The sequence below is a fragment of the Mastacembelus armatus genome, chromosome 22 (assembly GCF_900324485.2).
Source record: "Mastacembelus armatus chromosome 22, fMasArm1.2, whole genome shotgun sequence".
In the NCBI taxonomy this organism is placed as follows: domain Eukaryota; kingdom Metazoa; phylum Chordata; class Actinopteri; order Synbranchiformes; family Mastacembelidae; genus Mastacembelus; species Mastacembelus armatus.
This window is the reverse complement of record NC_046654.1, coordinates 3183525-3206542: the sequence shown is the minus strand read 5'-3', so window position 1 is coordinate 3206542 and position 23018 is coordinate 3183525. Positions and strand designations below refer to the sequence as shown.

The following is a 23018-nucleotide window of genomic DNA, read 5'->3' as shown; positions in this document are numbered from 1 at the left end:
TTAGCAGTTTGCCCACCATTTCTGAGAAATCAACTGTTTTCCAACCACACACACGTTGAAACATCCCTGGTCAGGAAAACCTCAGAAGAAGTTTCATTAGATTTTCCACTGATCCACCATTTCTCCATAACGTTTCATTAAATTTTATGAACTAAGATGTATTTTAAAATCGATTTTAAGAAAACACGTACGTGCAGTGCTCGGGCTTGCAGCAGAGATGCAGGTTACATTTTATTTTAGGAAAACATTTGAACTTGTTTATTTGAGTCATATCAAGTTTTCCACTTTGCACAAACAGAAGCAGTGAGTCAGTTTATATTCTCTAGATGAAAACTCAAACTCAAACACTGTCAGTAGAGAAATGGAAGAGTGGGAGTCTACCACCCAACAGGAAACATTCTCATCTGTGAACAGAAGAAGGTCAAAGCTGTTGTGGTGCAGGAGACAAAGTGGGGCTTGAAACCGTGCAGAGGAGCAGAGAGCGGCAGCAGAGAAAAGGATGTGGTCACAGAGCAGCCTGCAGATTGTTCTCTGTGCTGAGAAATGACAGAGGTGCAACCTTTTGCTTTACCACAACCTCCGGCTCACAGGGTGCACCTGCATCTTTGCACCGAGCCCATGTAGTGCACATATGTGTTTGAGCAAACAGCTGGAAAAAGTTATATTTCTGTGTCAACTGAAGGTACAAAACACCAAAGTGTGTGTTGGACTACATACCACAGCTGGTTACTGTGATCTGGTGCAAAACTTGCATTTCAATGTATCTCTGCTGCATCACATAAGAGATGTAAAATGTATTTAGCTGCTGTCAAAGATATTTAAAACATAAACTAACAGCTTATTTGGAGAGTCTGTAACAGGTTCTGCTTCTTTTAAAAATATAGATACAAACAGTTAAAACTCCAGTGGGAATCAGACAGAGCAAGAGCATCCTCTGTTTCTCAGTTTGTTTTCTGAAAAACATGTTTGTGCTCAGATGAAACAGAAAAACAGGAAGCAGCTACAGAGAAATGATCTGTTATTTCCCCATGTGAATTTTCTATTGAACCACAGTTACAGTTTACTGCTTTGCTGTAGCACAAATTCATAGAGCCACATGCACCAGGCCAAACCTGCAACCTTAATGTTAAATACAACAACTATAATAACCTGATGTCAGGATTATTAAATTAAAATGGTCTTAAACACAAACTAAACATGTTCCACTGATAATCAACAGCTAAAATAGAAAGAAAAACATATGTTTGGTGTTTAAACCCACAAATTATATTTATAAAGATATTTAATAGCAAACCAACAAGCCTCAGGACATTTCACTGTCTCCTGAATAAATATAAACAAATAACTGCCTGAAAGTAGTGAAGCCGCTGGTTTTCCAATTATGACTATTGGACCTGTGAAGACCAAAGAGCTGCGATCCTCTTCACAACAGACATTTTGATTTGTCACCATCACAGCTGTTACCAGTAACATCAACACTGAGCCAACATTTATTTTATAATCCACACCTGAGGTTTTCCTACTGTGACCTGTCACACAATCCTGTGCTGAGAGAGGAACTAAACTACCAACTACAATCATACAACGATGCAAAAGAATCACGAGCCAGTGTTTCACCAGTTTTCCCCAAGGAGGAACCACAACCTCAGCTTCAATATTCCAGGTTCTCCTTTAAATCATCACAAGTATATTTGCAAAAATACACAATAACATTAAAAACTCAAGCCATGTTTAAGTACTGTATATAATATACATAGGTTTTAGTGTCTTTCACTTAAATGCTGCTGTATTTATTATGTTAAATAGTTTTATCTGGGGAATATTTTTTTTAATCAGTGGGAAAGAGTAACTTTAGGATTATCTAAGAAATATCACTGATTAATTTTCAATAGTCAGTTCAACAAAAACACACAAAGAAAAAGCTGCACCTGTATGTTCAGTTTCCGCTGAGACATTTCATTAGTCTGAACGACTCCTTGTGGTACAAACTGGAACATCACGTCATGTAGGATTCAGATAATCCAGAGGTTTTATCAAAATATTATTTGTTTTATCAAATAATTATGTAAAAATATAAGTAGTGTTCCTTTTATACCAGTGTATCAGTAGACTCTTGGATCAATAAAATGCCAAAATATTGAAGAGCAGTGGTCAAAACTACAGCAGATCCACCATTTTACTGACCTAAAAGTGAAGTCTGTATGGTTCTCTTGAAAATAGAGGACATCCAGTGGGTAATCACTTATTTAAAGATGTGCAAGAGGAGAAAGAATGGATAGTTTTTCTTCATCACATTCAACAGACCTTACATGTTTACATGGAGCCTAAACCTTCACCTGGTTCATGTTTACATACTCAGTGTACACACAAACTCCTGGTTCACAGATTTACCTACACCTACATAACGAGTCCCTTTATTTTGCATTGTAGTGATTCTGCAGAGCCAAGTCTGATAAAGGTGTCCTGAGTCTTTTTGGTAAATGCAGCACTTCATAGCTTTAAGTCCAGGTTTTAAAAAACGCAGTCCTCTTAAACGGCTGCAAAGTCTCTCCCACCCATCTCTGCAGCTCTAGCCTGGCCGAACAAACCTGTCGTTCGACTGTGAATGCCTGGTACAGCTGGCACAGCAGAAACTGGAGTAGTAGGAGTTGGAGCAAAGTCGGGCGTAAACTATCAGCTCACAGTTGGCAAGTTCAGGCTGGTCCACACACTCCGGCGACACATCAACACCTGCAAGATGACAGACGAGCAGAATCAAGCTACTGTAGGGGAATAACTATATCAGCCTTTCCTTCTGAGCTGGATTTATTTACCAATGGCAAAACCCATATAGAATATTTTTATTTCAATTATTTTTTTAAATATTTGTGATTTATTTTAAAAAAGTACTACATACACTACACTGGAAATGACTGGTGATATTCTCACCTTGTTGTGGCTCTTTAATGACCCTGACTTCAGCCGTGGCACTCACAGAGTAGATGCCAGTGTAAGCGTTACAGGTGTACGTCCCCTCCTGTGATGGCTTTACACTGTTCAGGATCAAGCTGCCCTCAGAAGAGATGAGGATGTTTCGGCCATCTGGGCGAACTGGAACACCATTTCTTCAGTAAAGTAGATAAATCACGTTTATAAATGGAATGTATGAAATTATAAATGAATAATAAAATAAAAATGATAAAACAAATCGGATAAGTCAAACAAAAACAATGAATAGAAGTTTTAAAAGATTAAAAACTAATGCATCATACATTCTGCTTTATGAATGTCTCTCAAATAAAAAAGGTCATGTGGAGCCTTTAAAGTTAATTGTCATCCTTTAAACATTCATTATTTTATTTATATAAGTGTAGTTGCTGATATTCTTTATTTTATTAAGCGTTCATTCAGCAAGAAGTCAGATAAGTTAAACACACCTGGACCAGCCAATACTGACGTTGTCCCCTGACACCACACAGGGGAGCAGGGCTGTGCTGCCTTCAGACACCTGGATGTTATTAGGAGCTGTAGTGATCCTCAGGTCCGCTGGACAATGAAACCACAGAAACATTTTTAAAAAGTCCTTTTGTTTTTAACGTAAAACTCACTCATCAAAAAATCTGTTTTAATGACACACAGTTATACTGACCTCTGCTGGTGTTGGAGTGAAACTACAGCATTAATTGATCTTGCATGGTGGCACAGATGTAAATAAAACCCACCTTGGACTCTGAGTTGCAGCTGTCTCTGCTCCAGCTGCTGCTGGCTGGAGGCCGTACACGTGTAGAAGCCAGAGTCTTCAGACTTCAGCGGGCTGATGATCAGGGAGCCATCTGAATGCTGGGTAAACCTGCAGCACAGCAGTCAGTCAGGAGCCCTGCTCGCTCTGACATCAAGAACAAATGGTAATTTGAGTGAGAAATGAGAACTACCTGGCATTACTGAGGGTCTGTCCATCTTTTGTCCACTGAATGCTGACGGACTGAAGTGCTGAGGGAGGGACGATGGTGCAGGGAAGTTTGGCAGTTTGTCCTGCTCGCATTTCCAGCAAGGATGAGCTTGACCGGTCGATACTGAACCTGACAAATTAATTAATTACAGGAACAGACTGTTTCATCATTCAAATCACAAAATACTAGAAATACATCTAAATACTGAGGTTCCCTGATTTGATGTGCTTGTGTTTAATCCTCAGCTCCTTCACTCTGTGTATGGAGACAACAGAGGTTATTCGTACCTCGGCGATGGACCATCTTTGGGGAGGGAGGTAGGAATCAGTTGAGATGATCCCTCTATACGAGACACACACAAAGTGAGCGCTCCTGTCCTAGTTGACTTACATAATGTCACATTAACACGTCATGCGTCAAATTGGGGTCTGTCTGAGGCTTTTGGTAGAGCACTTTAATCTTTACAGACACAACCAGGAACTACAGGCCCATTGGTTGATATGTACAGTTCAGATATAACTGTACAAAGCCTGTTCTTTCTATCAGATTCTGATAAATAACTGAACAAAAACTGTACCAGAAAATGTTTTAAAAAGTTTTATGCCTTGAAAGTAACAGATTTAGTTGTTTTTGACCACAAATTTAATGACATAAATCTTTAAATTCCTTAAATAAAAATACCAAAAAGAACAGAACTACTGGTTACTGCAAATACAGACAGCATTTAATTTTAAGTGTCCGACGTTACCTGAGACAGACAGGTAGATGTAGCGGTGGTCTCTCTCCCGTTCTCGTGTGGCCACACACAAAAACCACCCAGAGTCTAACAGGGTGACAGGACCAATGAGCAGGGAACCATTGGGCTGCTGGTGATGCCTGAAAAATATAAACAAAACTCTGGAGAATAATCACAGTTGTCAACATTGAAAGTGAAGCGTTGAATGTGTTTGTTTTTACTGACCTGTGAGCAGACAGAGGGACGCCATCTCTTCTCCACTCCACAGTGACAGTGGAGGATGGTGGTGGGCTCACTCTGCAGGGCAGCACAATTGTCTGACCCACTAAGGCCTCCACCGTAGAGGGGTCAGTCTTATCGATCGTTACCTCTCCCAGCGTCAAACTGAGGAAACATGAGGGGATACAAGGACAGAAGGAAGGAAGGAAAGGAGGAAATAAAGGAAGGAGGAACAAGAGGAGGTAAAAAAAAAAAGCATGAGGAAGAATCACTTTATGCTTTGCTGTTGGTACTTTTATTAGTAGCCACCAAAGCAAGCGTAAAGATCGCCCACAACCTGGCCAAAAGAGAGAAGACAGAAAAGAAAACAAACAAAAGCTCCATGCAACTGGAGAGACGATGAGACTAACAAAACAACCCTCATCCACAAAACCACAAACTCAGGCAGGAGAAAAGGACAAATACTAAAAATAAAAACACACAAGGAGACACCAGAAAAAAACCCAAAGTAAGTCTCCACACCACAGTTTCTCCATAGCAATCTAGAAACCAACACACAAAACAGCACAAATGAAAGACAAGACTCACACAACAATATGAAACACCACAGCAGAACCTTTATTAGTTTGGTGGAATAACATCAGGGTGAAAACACAAAGCCCAAAGGTGATGGGACTGACACAGTGAGGCAGCAGACACATAGTGAGCGAGCACATTAAGCTCCAGACAGACAGTGAAGAGTCCAAGCAGCACCAAACAGACGAGCTGACCGGGGGCAGAGGGGCTGTCAGCTGCTCCTGACACAGGGTTAAGACAAGGAACAAGGTGTTGCTACTCAGGCAAGCGTGAGAGTCTGTGGACATGGCTGCAGTGTGCTGAGACCGAATGAGCCTCTACATAAAGAACAGATATCAGTCATATTGTGTTGTCCCGATAATAAAAGTAACTCAACACCTGGAGGGCAAACTGTGTTTCTGACCACAGCCGGCTTTATCAGGGGGTGAGGCTGTTTTGTAAGCTGTAATCATACTCAGCGCTGATGTACTGAAGTCCAGTCCTACATCACTGCAGCAGGTTGACAAGTTAATTCACCAGAGGACAAGATCATCAGCGGCTGTTTATTCTGTCTTTAAGTTAGCTAATGCTGTCTCAATAGTTCAGTAACCTAGACATGTGACATAGAGGAACTGGTGTCATAGTTTTTTATATTTTTTTGAATATATTTATGCTTCATGCTGATCTGGATTATACAAACTATAGGACTGGTAGAACCATGCAGCCTGGGACTATTTCTACAAGTTATACCATCATCATTTTTTTAGGGGACATTTACATCATTTCTTCAACTGTGGTTTTTCAATCTTGTTCATTTTTTGGCCCCACCCACACTCAGAGCAGGGCAGAGTGGACTGGGACTTCTTTAACAGGTGCAGGCTGGTAACAGCATTATGAAGCCTGTGGTGGTGTTGTTTTTCACCATGCTCCCTGGGTCTTCGGGGTCTTACCTCGCAGCGGGGCCAGTGTGCTGTTCAGTGTTGGCAGATGAAGGTCTGCGTCCCCACAGAATGACTCTACCTCTTTGGGCATGTTTGGCAGCACTTGTGGCTTGTCTGCCATTGGAGGTTGAGCCGCCCTGGACTCTGAAAACCCTCGCCATGCTGCGTGACTGCCCACCTGTGGATCCTCCAGCTCTAGATCCTGCAGATGCGGACCTTCCAGGGACTGATTCTCTTCTAACATCTGGCTCTCCAGCGGGAGCGACCGGGCGTTGCTGCCTCGATGAAGGCACCTGACACGCCCTCTCGCACTCTGCCCGGGTCATGAAGTTGTTGCTGTTGCCATAGCAACCTCCGTACCAGAAGTGCGCACACTTTGATGCGATGACATCGTAGTGGTAGCGTGACACCCAGCTGCTGCAGGAGCCGGCGGCATGAGGCAGGGAGCAGGTCGATCGTTCAACTAAAGCACAGAACCACAGCGGCTAAAGTTAGAAACATGCACTCTCAGCAGTTTTCATCACTTTCTACTTTAGTAATTAAATTTAATAAAGTTTACCACATCACATCTAAAGCTTTGCCTTCAATCATCACACTGTGCAGTTCCTGAGGAAAGTTTTTATCTCATAGAATTAGGATCTGAGCCTTTGTTCTTCTGTAGTAAAAAGACAGTTTGTTTTTTCCTGCAGACTAAATGTTGGGAACAGTCTTTTTTGTATATAATCAGTATTGGTGCAACCAAGAGGTCAGCTCCCGCTCAAAGGTTAAACTGGGTCACCCTGTTTGAAGTAATTTGTCCATATTTATTAAATATTGGATGTGAGAACAGAAGAACGTTGTGTTTTGTGATCTACATGTGAATTATTGTAATTTTATGAATGAGAAACAACAAAACACTCTCTACGTTGGGACAAGTTTACAAGATACTATTTAAGACAATCTTGTGTGTATTTGCTGCTTCAGTCCCTTACTGTGGTTTGGTGGGTTGGGGCACCCTTCCCCATTGGCTCCTCCTGCAGGTGTGGTGCGGTCATAACAGCACCCGTAGGTGGTGGTACGGCACTGTACTGCATTCTCAGTAGGTAGAGAAGGAGCAACCTGAACAAACATGACACGACAAACTAAGAATGATGGTTTAAAAAAAATCCTCACATTAAATGAGTGTTGTCTGCTAGAGAATTTGTTGACACTATAGAGCCAAAAACCTTCCAGTCTTTTTTCTACTAATGTTTTGATCTGAGCAGACAATAAACAGACATCTTTTTATGTTATAGTTGATCAGGTCTCAATATTTTACTACACTTTTCTACATCTAAAATGCCGTAGAAGACGCTGTCCAAGCCAGTTGACATGAAAACACCTTAAGAATTTGTGTGTATTTACTTACAGTGGGTGCAGGGGCCACATACTCCACACAGCCTTCCTTGTTGGGGCCCTGAGCAGCTGTCACGCCATCTTGGCAGCAGCCAAATCTGAGGCACAAAACAGAAGGAAGAAGATACAGATAATAAAAGAGTTTGTGCTCACAACCTTTGCCAAAAAAAGAAAGTGCAAGTTCAGTATTTCTAAGAAACCTCAACCGTAGCCTGGCCACCCAGCTGTAATCACTGTGGTCACGCGTAGTGCAAAACAATCCCTGGTTAAAGTGGTCACACAGCTGCAACTGAGACACCCAGGCAGTGCCTCTAAAACAGAATCCACATGTAACCTCAACCACAGTCTAATGACAGTCTGCAGCTGGATACCTGGTCTGAACGCAGGATGACTGGACCGGAGTGGAAGGTGGGGCCTGTGGGCAGCCCAGACCCTGGGGACCCCTGGCTGACGTGCGTCCATCTGGGCAGCAGCCATAATAGGACTGGGTGCAGTGGAGTGCTGGGGCAGAGCTGTGAGGGCTGTGGACTGTGTTTGTCCGGGTTGGATCCGCTTCTGGTCTGTGAACTGATGGGGAGAGACATTTTACACACAGACTACACCCCACAGTTCATATGTTTTAAAAATAACACTAAACAATGCACAGAGCTGTAGAGACGATCACACATTATCTATGACAGAGCCAACACTATTGTGCTGCAACTGAAGTGCAGCACTAAATGACGTGCTTATGGAATAAATCAGGGAACAGTGGAGGGTGAAGTCAGACAAATAAATACCAGAAACTAGAATCTCACACTTGAAATTCCTGACCAGTGGGACAGAACACGGCACTGAAAGATGCCAGAACATGACAGAAACCCCACAGCCACCACTAACACACTTCAGTGCTTCGGAAATATTTTAATAAGGGCCAACAATGCCCATGGACCCCTGAAAACATGTCAGTCAAGTCTGGATAATTGGTGCTAGGACAGGGGCTGGATGGGGACAGAGAGGGGGACAAGAGAGGGGGACAAGAGAGGGGGACCAGAGAGGGGGACAGAGAGGGGGACAGAGAGGGGGACAGAGAGGGGGACAGAGAGGGGGACAGAGAGGGGGACAGATGGGGACAAAGCGAAAGGAAGAAAGTGGTCCAGGGGAACTAAAGGGTAGAAAGCTGAAGCCTCACCTCGAGTCAGTTTTCTTTGCTCCAGTAAATTCAGTTGCAGTTATAAATGCAAATAGTTTGCTGCCATGTACAAGTCATGTTAAAGTTAACTGTGTGTAGCCAGGTGGGATGATGTGATCTCCCCAGCCCCTGATTTGTAAATTGACACTGACAATATCCCCCACTCTCATAAAATGACTTTGAAAAATCATCCTTTCTCAGAGAAATTAATAATAATAATAAAATCATACCTGTTGCGTGGTCTGGCACGTAGGGCTGGAAGCCAGTCTGTATGTTGTCGTGTCCTTGTGGGTCCTGGATGCTGGGAACCACTGCACAAAGAGCAGGCAGGACAAACTCAAACAGCTCAGTACACAGTGTGTACAGGGTGAAGGCTGGCACTGACAGAAATAATACTGTGATGTGTTCAGACTTTTTACTGATACATTTTTATTTTTTCTTTACAGTTCACATTAACAGTTAAATTCCAATGTGCATTCGGGATTTTTGCAAAGGCAGAGCTGCAGGAGTGTGAAGACCAAAACAAATCAAAACATATATGCATAATTTGCAAGAAAGCAAAATTATTCAGTGTAAGCAACTAGAAATTTCACCTGTGCATTTTTGTCAAAGTATAAAAGAAAAGAGAATAAAGTATAAGAATATGTGTTATAGGAGCAAGTGGCTTCATTTTAAGCTCAGTTTGCAGATACTCACGCTGTGGGTTGTAGCAGGACTGGGTGTTGCAGTTCTCCATGGTCGGGGGTTTAGGGTGGGCATTACATTGGTCCACAGGGTACAGGTTCCTCTCCCGGTCTGAGCAGACCACCTGGCGCTCTCGAGAGCCAGAGCCACAGCTCCTGGAGCACTGGAGGAAAACGGAGAGTCAGTCATCAGTTAAGTGTCGGTATGTGGTTTAAAGGTGGCGTGACAAAATGGTTACAAGACTGTGCATAAGTGACCCTGTGTTGTTTGTGTTTGTTGGTCACCACCCAACTCACCAGTCCCCACTCGCCAACATGCCAGCTGATCTGGTTTGGGCAGGCGGCCATCTCACACAGCTGGACGGCGGATGGGCGGAGCAAAGTCCGGCAGGACATTTCCTCCAGCCTTACGCCATCTGAACTGACGCAGGTGACCTCTCTGGTCTGCTCACCTGAGCCACAGGTCACCGAGCACTGCAAACACAACAACACAGGTTCTATAACAGACAGAAATAGAATTTGAGATAGAATTTATCATTACCAAATAATTATACTTTTTCAAATACTGTCACCTCTGCACGTCTCTTTTTAGTTTATCAAAGTCGCAACTTGGAAAAACGTTAAATGTGACACTGCAGCTTTGAAATCAAGTTTAAATACAGAACAAAACAGATTTAACGTCTTCAACTCACCGCGCTCCAGCTGGTCACATGGTACTCTGCACATAAGTGCATGTTGCAGGTTTGCAGAGAAGGGGGAGCCTCAGTATAGGCAGCACAAACGGCATCCTCCACCACGCGGGGTCCTGAGGCATCATGGGAAACACATTGCACACTGCGCACCTGGGAGCCTCCACCACAGCGAACCGAGCAGGTGCTCCACTCCCCGGTTCTCCAGCTGGGAAATCCATCAGAGAACAGAGGTCAGGAGTTGTACTAATGAAGAGATACGTGAAGGAGTTTCATTCAATTCATTGGTGTGCTCTATTGTTGCTGTTTGCATTTGATACTTTTGCTTTTACATTCTCTGCTGATAAGTGTAATAGTTTTTCTACTTGACTTTCAATAGAAAGGACATAATACTGAAACACAGCCATCCCAAAGCCCAGAGTGACGTCTTTATTGTGTTTGCTGGAACCGTCAGTCCAAAACGTAAAGATCTGTAATGAAAACAGCAAATCTTCCCATCTGAGAGGCTGGAACAAGTAAATAATTTTGCTTGATTAAGGAGTTTAAATTGAAATTAAAGTTAAATGAAGCTGTTTTCAGTAATATTTTAATGTTGACCTTAAATGTTTATGTAAGAAATAAATAATTATTCCTAAATCAGTGTTTTGGAACTTATGATGTCATTTTCATAAAATGAAACTACTCAGCTTATTTTAAACTACCCACCACAAACACATGATTATTTTAAGAACACTTCCTTTTGGGGACTGCAGTGTTTTAAACCCAGTAAAGAGAAAATCCAGTGAGTAGCTGAGAGACAGGAAGTGACTTCACGTCTTCATTAGTTTGAACAGGCACCAATTGCTGCAATTCATTGCTAACAACAACAACAAACTCAGATTTTCTAAACCTGTGATGACTTACTGTTTCTAGTCAGAGTCACCAGAGCGTCTTAAACATCTCAGGTTTCTGAGCAGCATTAAAGAAAAGACGCAGGAAATACCAGAGTCACTGACTGAAGCCCTGACTCTTTACTACCCCCACACCACTGCTGTGTCCCATTCAGATGTACACAAGCTCCAACACCCTCTGCATGATGACCTTTAATCTATGAACACATCAGCTAAATCAGTGGACACACATGGAGAGTTTTACAGTTTGCTAAAGCAACCAGGCAGCAGCTCAGCTCAGGGATCAGGTACAGGAGCCACAGGAGGGAGATTAAAACAGGGAGAGCTCTTTGTTGGAAATTTGGCATCAAATCACCGTTTAGTTTCCTGAGAAATGACAATCATGAAAAGGCTGACAGGAGATCTCTGAGCTGGACAGTTGCCCCATACCTTTGTTCTCACCCACATAGAAAGAACAGGCTTTGTACTAAACCCAGACTATCTGAATTATTTGGGCATTTTTAGAGGCCAGTAGCTAAAGATTTGCCAAAGACAGGACTGATATTAGTTAAGAAATAACAAAAAATAATCATGCACGCTCAGGAAATCAGCGATCAGTGAAACTAGCGACTCAATGACTCACATCCTAACACTACACCACAGACCCTGGTTACCTGGATGTATAGGCTCTGGGTCTTTCTGAGGATCTCCACAACTGAGGTGGATACAGGTACGCCAGCCTTCAGACAATCATAACACACCGATAACAGTAAACATTTATGAGCTCATCCTACTACTAGCTGCTAACAATAGAAGAAAAAGTAACTCTCACTGCTGCTGAAATGACACATTTTGACAGTAACTTACCTGCGGGTTTGTGGGCATGGATGGGGATTGCATGTTTGGTTGGTTGGTGGCCTCGCCAGAGATGCACAGAGATAGTCAGGGTGGGCCTCATTATCGATGGTGCAGAAGACCAGTCGAGACTGGTAACCTAATGAAGGACCAGACCGAATGTTTGTTTTTTCACGAAGCAGGAGGATAAAAAAAGAAAGTCCTTAAACAACAGCATGTTTAAATTATTGACTGACCTGATTCACACTCTTTACTACAGGTAGACCAGGATCCAAAACTCCAGTAGTAACCCTGTCTGGACTGTCCATTTGGAAGGTAAAATTCATACTCCACCCCCTGGTTGGGCTCCTGGCTGATCAGCTGAGAGGAGAGGATTGTCCATACATATCAAGGATCGATCAGCAGAACAATCAGAGTCCTTTACAGACTACAAACACTGGTCTAACCGCTCTAACAGTCCCACTGTGAGCCTCAAATTTCTTCGTGCACAAAATATCTCAAAACGTAATGAACCATTTGCAATAAAATTTTCTGGGCACATACATAGAAGCAAAAACAATCTCGTATCTGTGTGATCTTACTTCAACAACGATGGGTTCGGTGGTGGGGCCACGGCCGACGATGGTTTCAGGGATGTTTTCGCCCTCAGCCCCTCGCTGGTAGAACAGCACGGTGCTGGCGATGGGAGTCGCCCTGGAAAACTCAATTGCCCAGTTGCCATTGAGGTAGTACTCACCACGGAGGTTCTTGACAGCTGCAGATGAACTGCTTTTAGGTGGTGTACACACTCCAACATGCTGCAGAATTATGATATTATGATTGAAATAGTTCCTTCTGATAGAACTGACTCACCAAGGTAGTTACGTGTGGCCACTTTTTCTCTGATGCTGATGGTGGTGGCTCCAGCAGGAATGATGAACATCTGGTTGTAGCCTGAGATGAAAAGAAGACATACGGCCTTTCACACATACGGCTGCAAACTCAAAGAAGCTCAAAGACTATATATAAATATATAAATCTATAAATAAAGAGATAAATCTGACATCTCTCTTTCTCCTCTGGAAACTTAACATAGCGAAGTTTGGCTGTTGTGACAAATGTTATGATTGACAACATCTGGTAGTGTAAAGTCCAGAATAAGCATTATACCATTTGGCAGGTCGCGAACGGAGAAGGTGTTCTTGACACGGTAGCAGGAGTCTCCGTTACCGCCACACTGCAGGCAGGGGTCCTCCTGCTGGGAAGACTTCAACACGTTGTCACAGCCCAGACGCTGGACAAGGAGAAAAGATTTTATGTTTCATAAGTCCGATCAGCGTCAGGTGGCAGAGACGTCCAATATATCTCTAATTCATCAACACAAAATATGACCAATCAGCATTATAACATAAATGCAAACATCTAATTACAGAAGAGCTGATTTAACCTATTTGGTCTGAGAGAAGGGAAACACTTTCCTGCTTCCTAATGTTTCTGTAAATGTAGTATTCCTGAAACCAGGCAACAAAAATCCAAAGGTTAAATATGCTTTAAGGCTTAAAAATAGTGGAATGATGTTGCATCTATTATGTCAGTTGGTTGTTTTTGTTATTTAAGTTATTTGCCTCAGCACCTACCCCCCTGTGAAATACAAAGAAATGACTTTTTATTTCACTGCACATCTTATCAGATATGGTCTGTGCTTTCATTCTCTGTGCAGCCTACCTTGCAGATTCCAGCCAGGCAAACATCCCTCCGCCCTGGGTGGCAGGGCGTACCGTCAACCACAGCACTACGGTGACGATAATAAAAGTTTTCTCCTCGTGGCATGCAGTTCAGCTCACACGGGTTTGCAGCTGGCACAGAGAAGTGATTTTAGCATTTAGGAGACATTTGTTCAGTTTTGTTGTATTTGCTGTTTCAGTTTTTACCTTCACATATGTGTTTCTCATCAAGGCAAATACTAAACTCAGTTCATCTATGTTCTAGTTGTGAATCTTAATATTTCTGTGTTTGTGATATCCATCTCATGAAAATCCTAAACAGCTAAACTGTCACCCCATGTTACGCCACCTCTGCTTTGTTTCTGACCTCCATAATATGGAATCCACTTGTAGCGTTTTCCCTGGAAGTCCATCCCATCAAACTGGGAGCACTGCACTTCACGGAAATCCTTGGATCCCTGTGGACAGTCCTGATGGGAGAGAGAGGCAAGGTCAGTTGTTGAATAAGCAGAAAGAAAAATAATAATCTAGTTGATTTATTTAGGAAAATACAGGTATGTTGATCATAAAATGATATGGAGCTTTACATATATCAATATCAATATTAAAGCAGCTTAATGTTCTTGTAAACCTGGAGGTTGCAGAATTCGTAAGTCTTCTCCAGTCCAACACAGTTGTGTCCTCCATCAGTCCTGTATGTAGAAATTAGAGCATTAAAATAAAACACAACCCTCTTACTTTAACGTGACCTGATGCAAACTGTTGTTTTCTTCCTACAGCCAGGGGACAAGGTAGTTTCTCTTACAGCTCACAGCATCTGCCACATGTAATATATGAATCCACCAGCTGTTTAAAGGGGCACCCAGTGCTTAACCATGATCTTAGTATAAAGCTGGGAGCCTTGAAAGAGACATAACAGAAGAGGACCTGTCCAAACCGATGCAGCACAGACTGTGGGATTCTGGTGTTTAGACTCACGCACCAAAACCACCTGATCCCACAACAGACTGCTGGAGCTTCCCTTGAAGTCACAAACATGTATTTTCATTAGCCCTGTCTGACTTACAGTAAGTTCCATTCAAACTTCACTGGGCATCATTATGTCACAGAAACAGTTAATGACTAGGTGAGAGTGCAGGGCACATATGCAAATACAAACTGCAGAAACAACCAGTTTCAGCTCGGACATTAAATGACATTCCTCTTTAATCTGTGCCTATAACAAATCATTTCTGTTGCACATCTGCACACTGGCTCGGCAGTGAACAGCAGATTGTTTTGCCCTCCCTTCCTGCCATAACTCATGACTGAGTCACCTCCAAAAGTACAGCGAGCAAAACTGAAACTACAACATGTCGAAACGGTTGTTCACAACATCCAGTCCTGAATGGAAAAAATAGATTTAGAGCCTCAACATACATTTTTATTTTACATAAAAAACTGGAAAATAATTGTAGTTATTCACGCAAAATTATTGATCACACAAAATTAAAATGCAGTAAAGCCCATAATCAACCAAATGACAACCTTAATGTGATGCCATGCTTTAAAGTGTGAGCCCTTTTAGAGAAGGTCAGGCAGGTTTATACTAAAGTGAATATATGGTGAAATAGCTGTTCCTGTGAAGCAGTGATTCAACCTGTCAAATCACAGTGTTTAAGGTGTGATTCAGGGAAACCTGGCAGACAAGACATCACAGTGTGTGTCTAACTAGGTAGCACTGGGCAGGACTTCATCCCTGATTCATCATTCAGCTAAAGATGACAGACTGACTCACTGACTGGCTGCATGGACATGTTGTAAACCAGCATCTAATACAGCACTTTGATGGAAAACATGGGCATCAAACATCCTGACATGGCTTCTTTTATTCTGTTGCCCTTAGAACAATGATTAATGTATAAGACTAAGGTTTTTTCCTACAGGTTATAAAATATAAACATATCAAAATCAAGTTGAATCATAAAACTGGTGTAACATGCTCAGATTTTACATTACAATTTGCTGAAAAACTGAATTTTAAAACACTAAGTGGTGGCCAGTGGCTCTGAATTGTGACCTTACAAAAAAAGATCAGTGTGTATTTGGACCCTGTGATGTGGATCAGATACAATAAGATCCCCTTCAAACCTATAAATGCTCCATTCAAATTACTGTGTGATCCCTAAAGTGGTTAAATGAGAAGATCAGAGAAAAGTCCAAACCCCTTTTGAAGAGAGCTTCATTAATCATCTTGACCCCTGGAGAGGCTGAACCTTTAGACCTTTAGGGAAGCACAGGACTAAACTGCCTAACTCCAAATAAAACTATTAAACAACCAGGTACAACAGCTCAGAGCTGCTTAAGCACAGATGACTTGGTGGAGAATTTGACATCAATAAACTGGTACTTAACTAAAATATGATCCATTACTTCTCATATCATGAAGACAGATCACTTTAAGAGGCACCAGGTCAGCTGGATTCAAGCAGTAACTACTATGAACAGCAGATTTACAGTGTAAGCTGGAAACAACAGTAAGCCTGACTACATGAGTCCTCACTCGGTCCTGATCCGTCAGATGTAAAAGATGCACATATCAAGCCAACCCCAGAAGTGGCAAAGGCCTTATATAATCACTTGAACGCAAAGCAAAAAAACAAAACTCATCTGCAGCAAAGTAAAAACAAGCAGAAGGCCCCTCCCTGCAGTCTGCTTCAGATTTAAGACAAACCCACATCCCTGTGACTTCAAGGCATTCTTTTAAAATCAAGAGTCTGTGCCCATGAACCTCACTGTTACCTTTAACCAGAGAAGAAAATACATGTGTGTGTCAAAGAGCCTTTGACTTTGGGTTTATATACAGTGTGTCTGTGTGTAAATACCCACCTGTGTGTGACACAGCGTCTGGTTCTCATGGTCACTCCGCCGCCACAGGTGCGACTGCATTCTCCAAAAGGACCCCATGAGTCCCAGTAATCCACGCTGGGCACCTGGATCCAAAACAGCACCAACCAAAGTCATAAACATGTGACGCAACCAAAAGCTCCAGAGCAGACACTAAATGGACCTTGAGGTGACCTTGATGCCAACAAATCTCACAAATTAAACTCTATTGTTTTATTCTGTGAGCATCAGATAGAGCTGCAAACATGATATATACTGATACTTTCAACCAAATCGTCCCTTAGCTGCAATTCAGCTTATTAATATGTTGTGTGCAGAGTATGTTGGATTTTCTACATAATGTAGACAGTTATTTTCTGAATAAATTATTACAACAGGTCTATAAATGAAGAAAGAGAAAATGTATCTTCACATCTTATAGAACCTGCAACCAGTGAATTCATGACATAGAAGATTCATTGATTATTAAAATAACTGTTGATTTGTTTTCTGTTTTCCAACCCGGGGATGGTTTGTTACAGCCTGAAATATCAATTGAAAATTAAGAAAGAAAAATTTAGATATGTTACGATACAAAGAGATGGAGGCCTCCGCTTTGCAAGCAACGTTCTTTGTTTCTATGACATGTGCATTTATTTTCAGTGGATCCACTGGGAGTTTACCATGAGCACTGGAGCCAGGAGCAGCTGGAGGATTACCAGAGGCAGCAGCATCTTCATCCTTCCCTGGAAAACAAACAGAGACCTTCGTAACTAGCCTCTGTGACTAATAGGGGATATTACATATTGAGTAACATTTTAGGAAACAAGCCAGGGCAAGAAGAGTAGAAACTCTAATAGTATGAGGCAGAGGCCAACATATACAAAAAGGATCTTGAGGGGGAGGAAAAAGTTCCTGAGAAAAACGTCTCCTCATTTGATCCGATTCTAAACAGAAAATACAAAACAATAAATTTAAAAAAAGATTCAAGTGCATATGTTGCTCCCTGCAGCATTTCCAAGCACATAAATCAGTTCGGAATGTGTAGCGCTGATTTGTTTCATGTCTGAAACTTAATGTAAATGACACAACATCTTGTTCTGTGGTTTGGTTTGCAGACGCCAACCACAGCAAGTAATCAGGCTGATACTCAACTCACCGAATGATAGAAATAATGCATTTATCCTTCTAAGCTAAATGCACAAATATTTACTTGCTTCAGTGTCTCAAAATGTAGTACATGTTTTTTTCCCCAAGTCTTCTATGATATTAAACTTTGAGATGTCCTGCTTCATCACCTCCCTCTGCCATCTCATCGTTTACTTGCTTAACTGAACTGAAAACTGGTGCTTTGTCGCATGTAGTGAAACTATTTGCTCATTTTCTTCCCAGGGCAAAGAGAGGGAGACAAGGGGGTTGTCTGGAGCTGCCAAACCACCTCTGACCTGTTGGCCATGGCCACCAAATGCCCCCACTGTGGGGAACGCTGCCCTGTAGCTGTGAACGCTTTGCAGAGAGCTGTCAGGAGGTTATGTCAGCGATGAGAGAAGACAGGCAGTCAGCATGTCTGATCCATCGCTCAAACACTCACTGCACCCAAAACACAGAATTGAGCAACTTAATGGCCCCGGGGTGGTGGTGGCAGACTGGGACTGTTCTCTTCTGCATGAGACAACAACAATCATTTACACCTCTACAGCTCTGGGCAGGTGAAGTTACAGCAACAATCATCAACACCGATGACTCTCTGCTCCAGGTAAAGTCTTAAAACCCAAAGGTGATACAGGAAATAAAAGAAAAAAAAAACTAATGATAAACTGTCATTTCAGTTCATGTCCCTCAACAAATCACAACTGAATACAAGTCCCAGTGAGGATTAAAACCCTTGATAAGCGACGTAAACCATAAATACTAATTAACTCCTAAAGCTTTTCACTGCTGATCCAAACAGAAATCCTGAGAAATCCTAAACACCGCTGATCTGTGTGAAACTCCCAGTGAGATCACTGCTGTTATTGTACCAGCTCATACAGCCGTCAGCCTCAGGCCACTACAAGCTTTAATCCAAACACATTAACAATTACTCGTCAGTCAGTGAGGGCAAGCAGTGTCTTGTGTCCTGTAAACTGAATGTCTGCAACATGCACCTGGTCGAAATCATCAAAATGCTATTTCTAGAATTACTGAGCGATAAATCCATTTAATGATTTGATTCCCTCTGTCTCTCTGTTGTTTATTGTAACTTCTTTAAACGGAGAGATCAGTTTTATCTAGAGAGTAAGTTTTCACCCCCACATGCGCCTTTAGGTTCGCTGCGGCATTAAATCCCTCTCTACACGATTATTTTGGGTCTTTCTAGGAAAAGGGACGTATATGCTCTTTTCCTGAGCCTAAAGATGATTTCTCTAATGAATATTTTCGTTTTCTCTGGACAAAAACTCTTTCACAAATATCCAGAGTCCTTTAGGTGAATCACCAGGTTACTCACCCTGTTCTGTGGTTTGGAAATGCGGTTTCTTTGAGTCCCGGTGGTCCCTTGTTGCGGACCGAGCAGCAGCTGCTTTGTGCCTCAAACTTTGACTTGAAGATAAAGAGCTGCAGTGTCCTGGATATACGAGGAGACTGTTCTCCCTGGTCCCCCTTCTTTGTCTGCCTGTCTGTCTTATGTCCAGCAGGAAACCGAAGAGAAAGTGCTGCTGGTTAAACCTCCTCCGAGGCGTCACCGCCGCGCCTTTAACCGGCGCGTCCAGCCCAATTACAGCCCCTGCTGGCACAGATGGGGCGCTTTTACGCACAACCTGTAATTTAAGTACATAAATATAAGAGTTAATCAGCGACTTCGTTTCTTTAAGGCCTCCATAAGCTTATCATAGATGAGGGCTTTTGAAATTGTTTATGGCCACTTTGCTGCAACCAGTGCGTGATTTTCAGGCTCGCCCACTGCACATTCCGCGCATGTGATACCAGGATTATCAGCCACAGTCGTTTCTCTTCAACTCTGTGTCTAATCGAAATGCTGAGGTTTCATTTAAAATAGGCTCCAACTGTAACAGTGGTGTATTTAATGAATGAGCAGGGTGTCACCGGGCACAAAGGTGCAAACTAAATCTTTTTCACTTTGACACAAACTGGGATTTCACATTTGAAGAAGTTACAAAATACAAAAATGACCATAAAGCATTTTGATTATTGCAAATACTCTTTCAATGTTTTTTTAAGTTATGCATGAAAAAACTATTTCAAAGAAAAAAATACAGTGAATTGCTCCTTGATAACTATTGATAAACAAAATGTTATTTCAGAAAACCAAACAGTCATTTAAGGTTTAAGGTTTTTTCTGCTGGATCCCAAACAAAACTAACACATTCATCACTTCAAAATCCAGTTTCTGAGCAGTTTTCTTAAAAACTGTCTCTGGGGAGCCTGAAAATAAAAAGTTAGCAAAAAGAAGAGATAAATATTAATAATCAGCCAAGTTAAGTTAAACAACTGATCTAAAATGTAACTAAACAAATCAACAAACACTAAAAGCTGCTTAGAAAAACTGGTCAGTTTAATTGCTATTTCATCACAAACATGTTGAAATTGCATAGAAAAGTGATTATTTTGGGTTTTACAGAGGAAACCACCACAACCACTAGCAAAGCTATGTTTAAACTAGTGCCAGTATATGTTTCCCAAAAGCATCCCTCTCTCTTCTCTTTGGGGGCGGAGGTTTTATAAACCTTCTCAGCCTGCCTCTAAACACATGTAGCTGTGGGCTCATGTAAAAATACATCTTGGGCGTAATGTGAACTCGAGCTAACGTTCTGCAGTTTAAATTGATTCATTCAGAAGGAGTGTGTGGCACAAACAGAGAGCCGAGAGTGTTTTCACACACCAATAAGACAAAGAAAAAGTGTTTCAGCAACAAAAACACCTCACGTTCACCTGACTGGTCTCACTGGGAGATCAGTTTACATGTCTAGGCCAAACCCAATGACTCACAGGTCGGACAATAAATATTTAAAATCATTGCACGCCACAGGTAACAATGACCTCCCTGCATCTAGTCGGCCTGATGCCAGTGAAAACACCAAGTTCAATGGAGCCATCCATCCATTTGTCCACAGGGCACTGATGGAGTACAGGCTCCATGGACCAGCACACACAGTTCACACAATTACCTGCAGCAAAAAAAAAAACTGTTCCCATCTATTTATCATGTGCATCCAACATCTCTAAGCAGCTAATGCATCATAATCCAAGTGGTTTGCACATCTACAATATTTATCACAGTGTGTTTGTAACATCCATCTGGATGTGAAATGACCAGAAGCTCCAGAAAAGCCGCTACATGTTTGCCTCACATTCATTTTTAATTTGGTTCCAAGTTGGTGAAATTCCTCTTTTCTTTATCTCGGGATCCGACATTTGGTAGGTCTCATCTTTGATCTCCTCCTGAGGTTGGTATCAATCGAGTCAGTCAGTTATACTTCTATCAATTCTGTTTTTCTTTTCTTTACTAAACATTTTTTAATCACTTTTTTTCTTTAAAAAATAAAAAAAAGGTAAAATGCAAACAGATTTGCAAAAGCCATTTAAATGAGATTCAGTAAACATGTTTAATACCAGAATTAAAGTTCTGCTAAACCTCAACTAAACACTGGTACATGATGCAAGAAGCCTTGAACAGCAGGGCAGAATTTAAATAGACAAACTTTATTTGGCTACATTAAAATATACATTGAGCTTTGTTTTCTGTACTGAAAAATCTGTTTTGGACTAGATTCCACGTGCACGTTTTTCTGAGACCTCCACTTTTGATTCCCGGTCAGTAAGTCTCTAAGTTAACATTAAATTACTGTGCTTTACATGCAATCTCCTCTAGACCAGAAATGTACAGACAGAAAAAACTTTTTCTATAGGTTCAGCTGTGCCCAGTATAGCCTTCATGCCCACCCAGTCTTAAACAAGCTGTTATTTCCATCTGCTTTCTCCAGTCTTGTTTTCCTCAAGTACTGTTTCCAGCAGGCTCACATCACAACCAGCTTCAGCTGTGTTTCCTTCCACCCTGTCAGAGCTGCCGACTGAGCTTCTGTGCCTGCCGCTCCTTCGCGTTAAAGGCGTATTTCGTGTCCTGTAACTGTTCTATAAGCTCCTTGGCCTCCTTCATCTCCACAGCGAGCTGGTTGTACTTCTCCACCAGCTCCTGGTTCTCTCTCCGCAGCTCCACCACCAGCTGGCTCAGCTCCTCGCTCTGCTTCCCACAGTGGAGCTTCAGCTGCTCCATCTCCGACAGTGTCTCCTCCATGCGCTTCACCAGGCTCTCCAGCTTGTCCTTCGACATCTTTGAACGGTTTAGTTCACCTTTAGAGGGACTTTAGTTCCTTCTGTCCAAGCTTTGTCTCTGTCCTGTGTCAGTGCCGGTTGCCTTTCGAAAGCGATTACTGAAGTCTAATCCTCAGTTTCTTACATGGCTCACATGGAGAAGACATCCCTCCTGCACAGTAATCCCCTTAGTAGATCTATTCTAACGCACACAGCAATAGCACACAGCTAAGTCCACTCCAGACAGAGGACGCAGGTGATCAACAGATTGCTTCAGCTCTGTCTGGGGACTCATCCACTTTCAGTAAAACTTAGAGGCCTACATCTAATTTATCTCCTATAAGGACATAAACAAAACCTCAATTACAGAGATGAACATTTGTTTCAGTCGAAATTCTTTGTTACTGGGGAAAAAAATTAACTCTTGCAAAGGTTATTATTTTCTGGAGAGGAAGCCCAAACAGTTTTAAATGCAAAGTGTAACCTGATCTGAACAGAACAGATGTCTGGAATCGATGTGAGCACCAGCATGAGGCTGCACTGACAGCTTGCTAAGTAAGTCACAGCATGAGTGTAAACACTGTGGGTGAACTGCCATACTGTACCGCTGTCTTGGTGAGCAAGGCCAAATGGTCCCCATGGTGACAGCTAATGCGTCCGGCGCTCCAGGCGACACGCCAACCGTGTCTGTCAGCCAGTTGGCACCCAGAGACTGGATCCATGACATCAGCACACGGAGGAATTTCCACAGTGTTCCCACTGTCTGCAAAATCACTTTGCATCAATTCCAGGGAGTGTTTGCTCTCTGGAAATCAGTGCAGATATTTAGTGACTGTGTCAAAGTATTAAACCAGCTCCAGAAGCACTGACCTCTGACCTCTGTGGGGCAAAATCTAAATGCAGAACAATGAAACTACAACTTTAAAAAGTGTGTACTTGTAATTCCAGATTCTCCTACAGTTCAGAGGGAAATATTGTTTTTCAGACTTAAACTACTGTTTAAATACTGTTTACATATAAATGGTTCAGGAAACAGTTTGCAGGCTGAGCTGTGTTTCCCCTGATTAAACTGATGTTGACATTTAAACTGGTTTAAACTTGCTGAGGTTTTGGAGTCGT

At 42.1% G+C, this 23018-nt stretch overlaps 1 protein-coding gene across 1 annotated transcript; it reads right to left on the bottom strand.

The window, feature by feature from the left end:
* Window positions 1-184: 184 nt before the first annotated feature.
* On the bottom strand, window positions 185-19275 carry paplna (papilin a, proteoglycan-like sulfated glycoprotein). Its single transcript, XM_026307035.1, has 27 exons — window positions 19078-19275; window positions 17273-17335; window positions 16593-16696; window positions 14356-14416; window positions 14092-14194; window positions 13726-13856; window positions 13171-13294; window positions 12874-12954; window positions 12603-12775; window positions 12258-12381; window positions 12034-12160; window positions 10301-10505; window positions 9906-10082; window positions 9622-9772; window positions 9156-9236; window positions 8126-8321; window positions 7768-7852; window positions 7352-7478; window positions 6390-6843; window positions 4891-5049; window positions 4678-4805; window positions 4217-4271; window positions 3912-4058; window positions 3702-3829; window positions 3417-3525; window positions 2929-3104; window positions 185-2730 (listed from the first exon to the last, which is right to left on the bottom strand). Exons 2-27 carry the CDS (start codon window positions 17327-17329, stop codon window positions 2570-2572), a joined length of 3624 nt encoding a protein of 1207 aa, XP_026162820.1. The 5' UTR covers window positions 17330-17335; window positions 19078-19275; the 3' UTR covers window positions 185-2569.
* Window positions 19276-23018: the final 3743 nt, after the last annotated feature.

What these genes read in the sequence shown, in the direction of transcription:
- paplna (XM_026307035.1), bottom strand. Translation starts at nt 17,329, where the DNA reads ATGAAGATGCTGCTGCCTCTGGTAATCCTCCAGCTGCTCCTGGCTCCA. An exon ending in CCCCAACCCACCAAACCACA is followed by an intron (nt 6,844 to 7,351) that starts GTAAGGGACTGA and finishes TCTGTGCTTTAG; the next exon opens with TTGAACGATCGACCTGCTCC. An exon ending in CACACTGGCCCCGCTGCGAG is followed by an intron (nt 5,050 to 6,389) that starts GTAAGACCCCGA and finishes ATGTTTCCTCAG; the next exon opens with TTTGACGCTGGGAGAGGTAA.